General features: G+C 28.1%; 1 protein-coding gene across 1 annotated transcript; it reads left to right on the forward strand.

Annotated features, from left to right (window-relative positions):
• Positions 1-531: 531 nt before the first annotated feature.
• LOC142230518 (putative chitinase 2) lies at positions 532-6,546 on the forward strand. The gene is made up of 4 exons (XM_075301164.1): positions 532-815; positions 883-1,153; positions 5,390-5,607; positions 5,911-6,546. Exons 1-4 carry the CDS (start codon positions 566-568, stop codon positions 6,345-6,347), a joined length of 1,176 nt encoding a protein of 391 aa, XP_075157279.1. The 5' UTR covers positions 532-565; the 3' UTR covers positions 6,348-6,546.
• Positions 6,547-6,943: the final 397 nt, after the last annotated feature.

The raw sequence follows: 6,943 nt of genomic DNA on the forward strand, positions 1-6,943 counted from the left end.
CATGCTTAACTATGTCCATATCGGTCTATAGTTATATATAGCCCTCGGATAAATCGATCCCCAATCACACAAAAATTGGTCCATATCAAGTTCATAATTGTATATAGCCCCCATATAAGCGTCACCCATATTTCAATTCTGGCTCCCTACGTACCGTGCAAAAGTCCATATCGATTCGTAATTATTTGTAGACTTACATACACTTTTGTCTAATACATACCACGTGTGGACTAACTCACAATTTAGAAAACGATTTAAGATACCTCAACCCAAGTAATTCGATTGTGTATAACAGTCTTTCGTAGAAGTTTCTACGCAATCCATGGTGGAGGGTACATAAGATTCGGCCTGGCCGAACTTACGGCCGTTTATACTTGTTTAATTTTAAATGAGCCTTTTAATAGGCCCCACTTTTCCAGAGCCAAATTTTCTACAATACTGTTAACACCTATCCATCGAATTTCCATAGTTGTGATTATGCATAAAAAATTATTTTTTAAGCAAATATTAACTCAAATAACTTGGAAACGTTTCATTTTAGAGGACCATTGCTTTTGCCTTTGATATGGCAAAATTAATTTTGCCGCTATTATTGATCATAGTCTTGGACTATGCCGCCTCCCAGAAAGAAGGAGAGAGTGTTAAAAGTATAGTGAATTGTTTTTATGGAACCTGGTCCTCTGAGCGAGCTATCCATAAATATCAGATTGGAATTTTCCCCGGTCAAATCTGCACACACTTGAGTTATGCTTTTATTGAAATAAATTTTAATGAAATCACTGGACCGTCAATTCGATCCGAGAGTATTAAACCACGTAAGACTATAGGGAATTATTTTTTTTTTTCTAAATTATTTTTTTTACACGTGTATATTTCCCATAGATTTTCTGAATCAAGTATTCGATTTGAAAAAACGTTTTCCCAATCTGAAAATAATGGCGGTTTTCGGAGGTAGTGGTGTAAAGTCAAAAATCTTTTCTCAAATTGCTTCCAAACCACTGTGGCGTGGAATGTTTGTTAAGATGGTCTTCAAATTCCTGGCGACCTATAGGAAATTGGATGGCATAGATGTACATTGGTTATATCCTGGCACGTCCGGCAATGATAAGGATCGTAAACATTTTGTATATCTATTAAGGGAGTTATATACCGAGTAAGTATCCCAAATGATGGAAAGTAGACAGGTATTTAAGTTAAATTTAGATGTTATCTAGGGGGATTTAGTTTACGCCACTCCTTTATGACACCCATTTGCCCTCAATTTGTAAGGTGGTTTTGTCGTCGGATAATGTAGACCAGGGATCTTCCAGGATCCTCTATAAGGACCCACGAACCTTAAATTAGAAACACAAAATTTAATACTAATTACAGACAATATGAATTTTATTTATATGCTGGCTTAGTTAGTCGCTGAGTGTGTAGGCTTCGTTGCCGCGCTGCTTTCGGCTTGGAATGATTGAGGAGTAGTCGAAATCGTCGACTGTTCGTTTGTTGACGATCTGGCTCGGCTTTGCTGGTGAATGAGTGTTTTTAGTTCCGAAAATGTGGTTTCGATTCGTTGCTCTAGCTTGGTCGCGTGCGTTGATTCGTTTATTTAACTGGTTCGGCTCGATTCGTCGGTTCACCAGGTTCGCCAGAGTTGATTCGGATCGTTCCTTTAGCTTTGTCGCTTTCGCTGACTCGTTAATTTAGCTTGTTCGGATCGATTCGTGGGTTCACTTGATTCGGCTTCATTGGTTCGATAGGCGCCGTGATAATAGACTGGTTTACATGGAGACCAGTACACTCCTTTATCGATCTGAAATTTGGGCGTCAAAATATGAAAGGAAAACTGGAGCGAACAAGCGATTCAGTACAAAGTACAGCAGCTCTGAGAGTCACTTCAATGCACAGCACATCATCATGGGTATAGCCGCTATAACTCAGTCCTTTATTACCCAAAAAATTTATGATACCAAGGAAGGAACTAGAAAAGTTGAAATCATATCAGGCGATGCCCAGACCACAATCCTGGCCCTGATATGTGGAATACCAGCTACGATGAGATCTTAAAAATTGTGAGACCAGTAGATGGCTGTTAGGTCGGATACGTTGACGATATCACAACGGTAATACGAGCACGAATCCAGAAGCACTCAGGTGACAATGGGCAAAATTCTGGTTAGGAGACACCTGGGCTAGAACTTGTAACATGCAAGGACGTTATATTACATATAATACAGATGCTATCGGACCACGAATTGCTCCGTAAGTTTTTGCATAATATGGGCAAATGTGATAGCCCATATTGTCACAACGAACAGGCGAATGTCACCGACGACCCGCAACTAAGCTTTTTCAGATGAACACGATGGTACATCGGAACCATTTAAGCGAAATAGATGAGCATAACCTGATACGAAAGTTTTCAGCACTGGAACCCCAAGTCATATTGAGGGGGACGACGATCGACCTAGACAACTCAGGGGTTGTACACACTATAGAGTGAGACGAAATGAGCGCGAAAAGAGTTGCGCAGGCTACGGTTGCCACTCGAGCTTAAAATAATCTACCAAAATCTGGAGAAAAATTTACCAAAAAAAACTACCAAACAATGAAATCATATTTTACAAATTTTTTATAGAAATTTTTATCAAAATTTTATTTCTATAGAAAATTTTATCACAATTTTATTTCTATTGAAAATTTTGTCAAAATTTTTTTCTATAGAAAACTTTGTCAAAATTTTATTTCTATAGAAAATTTTGTAAAAATTTTATTTCTATAGAAAATTTTGTCAAAATTTTATTTCTATAGAAAATTTTGTCAAAATTGTATTTCTATAGAAAATTTTGTCAAAATTTTATTTCTATAGAACATTTTGTCAACATTTTATTTCTATAGAAACTTTTGTCAAAGTGTTTTGCCTACAGAAAATTTTGTCAAAATTTTATTTCTATAGAAAATTTTGTCAAAATTTTATTTCTATAGAAAATTTTATCAAAATTTTATTTCTATAGAAAATTTTGTTAAAATTTTATTGCTATAGAAAATTTTGTTAACATTTTATTTCTATAGAAAATGTTTCTAACATTTTATTTCTATAGAGATTTTTGTCTAAATTTGATTTCCATAGAAAATGTTGTCAAAATTTTATTTCTATAGAAAATTTTGTTAAAATTTTAGTTCTATAGAAAATTTTGGCAAAAATTTATTTCTACAGAAAATTTTGTCCAAATTTTATTTCTATAGAAACTTTTGTCAAAATTTTATTTCTATACAAAATTTTGTCAAAATTTTATTTCTATAGGAACTTTTGTCAAAATTTGATTTCCATAGAAAATTTTGTCAACATTTTATTTCTATAGAAAACCTTGTCAAAATTTTATTTCTATAGAAAATGGTGCCAAAATTTTATTTCTGTAGAGATTTTTGTCAAAATTTGATTTCCATAGAAAATTTTGTCAAATTTTTATTTCTATAGAAAATTTTGTCAACATTTTATTTCTATAGAAAATTTTATCAAAATTTTATTTCTATAGAAAATTTTGTCAAAATTTTATTTCTATACAAAATTGTATTTCTATAGAAAATTTTACCAAAATTTTATTTTTATAGAAAATTTTATTTCTATAGAAATTTTAGCAAAATGTAAATTTCATATTAGTTTTTGTAATATTTTAATATGCAATTATCTTGTTTTTGTTTGGTTAATTTGTGTTAAATTTTTCCTTCTTTTGTTAAAGTGAATTTCCCTGAAGACGGACAACGATGGTGTTCGAAATATTGGAAAGAAAACAAAAATAAAACACTATAAAAAAACTAAGATTTTATTTTGTTTTATTAGTACATGACCTCAAGCCTTACAAACTCTACAAATAATTTTATTTGTATAGAAAATGGTGCCAACATTTTATTTCTGTAGAGATTTTTGTCAAAATTTGATTTCCATAGAAAATGTTGTCAACATTTTATTTCTATAGAAAACTTTGTCAAAAATTTTATAAATTTTGTTAAAATTTCATTACCATAGTAAATTTTGCCAAAATTTTATTTCTATAGAAAATTTTGTTAAAATTTTATGTCTTTAGACAATTTTGTCAAAATTTTATTTAATAGAAAATTTTGTCAAATTTTATTTCTATAGAAAATTTTATCAAAATTTTTTTTATAAAAAATTTTGTCAAATTTATATTTCTATAGAAAATTTTGTCAAAATTTCATTTCCATAGAAAATTTTGTCACAATTTTATTTCTATAGAAAATTTTGTCAAAATTTTATTTCTATAGAAAGTTGTATTTCTATAGAAAATTTTATCTAAATTTTATTTCTATAGAGATTTTTGTTAAAATTTGATTTCCATAGAAAATTTTGTCAAAATTTTATCTATAGAAAATTTTGTCAAATTTTTATTTTTATAGAAAATTTTGTCAAAATTTCATTTCCATAGAAAATTTTGTCATAATTTTATTTCTATAGAAAATTTTGTCAAAATTGTATTTCCACAGAAATTTTTGTCAAAATTAAATTTCCATAGAAAATTTCATTTCTATAGAAAATTTTCTCAAAATTTTATTTCTATAGAAAATTTTGTTAAAATTTTATTTCTATTGAAAATGCTGTCAAAATTTTATTTCTATAGAAAATTTTTTCAAAATTGTATTTCTATAGAAAATTTTGTCAAAAGTTTATTTCTATAGAAAATTTTGTCAAAATTTTATTTCTATAGAAAATTTTGTCAAAATTTTATTTCTATAGAAAATTTTTTCTAAACTTTATTTCTATAGAAAAACTTTTTTTATAAAAAATTTTGTCAAAATTGTATTTCTATAGAAAATTTTGTCAAAATTTCATTTCCATAGAAAATTATGTCAAAATTTCATTTCCAAAGAAAATTTTGTCAAAGTTTTATTTCTATAGAAAATTTTGTTAAAATTTTAGTTCTATAGAAAATTTTGTCAGAATTTTATTTCTATAGAAAATTTTGTCAACATTTTATTTCTATAGAAAATTTTGTCAACATTTTATTTCTATAGAAAATTTTATCAAAATTTTATTTCTATAGAAAATTTTATCAAAATTTTATTTCTATAGAAAATTTTATTAAAAATTTATTTCTATAGAAAATTTTGTCAAACTTTTATTTCTATAGAAAATGTTTCCAAAATTTTATTTCTATAGAAAACTTTCTCAATTTTTTTTTCTATAGAAAATGTTGTTAAAATTTTATTTCTGTAGGAAAATTAGTCAAATTTTCATTTCTATAGAATATTTTGTCATAATTTATTATCGATATATATCGGTAAGAGGCGGACTTGTTAAATGCGTATATGCATTTTACCCACCCCTTCAAAAAACAGTTTACTTTAATTTTAAGTTAACTGAATTCGCTTTAATTTATTTTGATAGAAAACTGAAAAATCGCAATTGGCTGCTGAGTGTCTCGGTACGTGGAAATGTTAATTACGCTCGTAAATGGTATTTTGTCAAACACATTGCAAATGCAGTTGACTTTATCAATGTTATGGCCTATAACTATACCTCGCAAGTTATCTCAATCTATCATGCTCCCCTTGTTGCAGATCAAGGTAATGTGGTTGACACTATTGCGCATTGGATATCTGAAGGTGGGTAATTTTCAAAAATATTTTTAACTTTAATTATACATATATATTTTTTTTTCAATAAAATATAGGCATATATATTTAAATTTATTTATTCATTAAATATTTTAATTAGGCAATTTTTATTACAGAAATGAATTAATTGCATAATTTAAAAGGGAATCGATTCAATTAAAAAATTACTTAGTAAAATTTTTTTGTGTCAAATAAAGTAATATTAACAAATTATTTTTCCTATGGAAATTATTTTTAAAATTTGTATTCGAATATTTATAATGTTTTTTTCTTCTGTTTTTAATTTTTTAGGAGCTCCCTCAGGAAAATTATGCTTGGGTATTGCATTGATTGGCCGAAAGTATAGAATGACTTTGAATGCAGATTCATTAAAGAATTATACTTCTGCGGTCCCACCACGTAAACTGTCTCGCGTTGTCACCTATAGGGCTGTATGCAGTTCGCTAGCTAACGAGGAACTTCGTAAACGGGATTATTACGACGCCGAAAGAGGTACTAGTTCCATAAGAACTCCAAGCAAATGGATAGCTTATGAGTCTTCCAAGAGTATAGAGGGCAAAATGGATTTTGTAATTGAAGGTGGTCTGATTGGTGTCATGGTTTGGACGGTAGACAATGATGATTTCAATGCACATTGCTCGCAGAATCCATATCCTTTGATAGGGGTCATCGGGTCAAAACTTAAGGAGCCAAGAAAGTGGACTATTAGCGAAGTAACAACAACGTAATTATACGATAAAAAATAAACCACATTATTAAAAACAATAGTAATGCAAAATAGGTAACCTCAAGGGAGGGGGTTGATTGTACACTAACAACAAAAAAGTTTGTTACTGAACACAGAGTTTTTTTTTGCTTCAATCACGAAAAATATCGATGATCAAAATCAATTAAAATAGAAAAAGTCAATTAAACAATGAAATATAATTTGCAAGCTTGATTTTTGTTTTGATTAAAATTGAATGAACTAATTTTAATTAGTTAATTTTTTTCTGATTAAATCTAGATTTTAATTGAAAATGTTTTTCTGTGTAATAATGTATTCTATTGAAATAAAATTTTGAGAACATTTTCTATTGAAATAAAATTTTGAGAAAATTTTCTATAGAAATCAAATTTTGAGAAAATTTCATAGAAATAAAATTTTGAGAAAATTTTCTATATAAATAACATTTTAAAGAAATAAAACTTTCTTAAGAAATAAAATTTTGACAAAATTTTCTATAGAAAAAAAAAAATTTGAAAAAAATTTTCTATAGAAAAAAATTGAAAAAAATTTTCCATAGAAATGAAATGTTGAGAAAATTCTCTAAAGCAATAAAAT

The sequence above is a fragment of the Haematobia irritans genome, chromosome 3 (genome assembly GCF_050003625.1).
Source record: "Haematobia irritans isolate KBUSLIRL chromosome 3, ASM5000362v1, whole genome shotgun sequence".
In the NCBI taxonomy this organism is placed as follows: Eukaryota; Metazoa; Arthropoda; class Insecta; order Diptera; family Muscidae; genus Haematobia; species Haematobia irritans.

Excerpts from the sequence above, each read along its gene's own strand:
- LOC142230518 (XM_075301164.1), top strand. The coding sequence starts at position 566 with ATGGCAAAATTAATTTTGCCGCTATTATTGATCATAGTCTTGGACTAT. Across the intron at positions 1,154-5,389 it reads TTAAGGGAGTTATATACCGA|AAAACTGAAAAATCGCAATT; the intron begins GTAAGTATCCCA and ends TTATTTTGATAG. Across the intron at positions 5,608-5,910 it reads TGCGCATTGGATATCTGAAG|GAGCTCCCTCAGGAAAATTA; the intron begins GTGGGTAATTTT and ends TTAATTTTTTAG.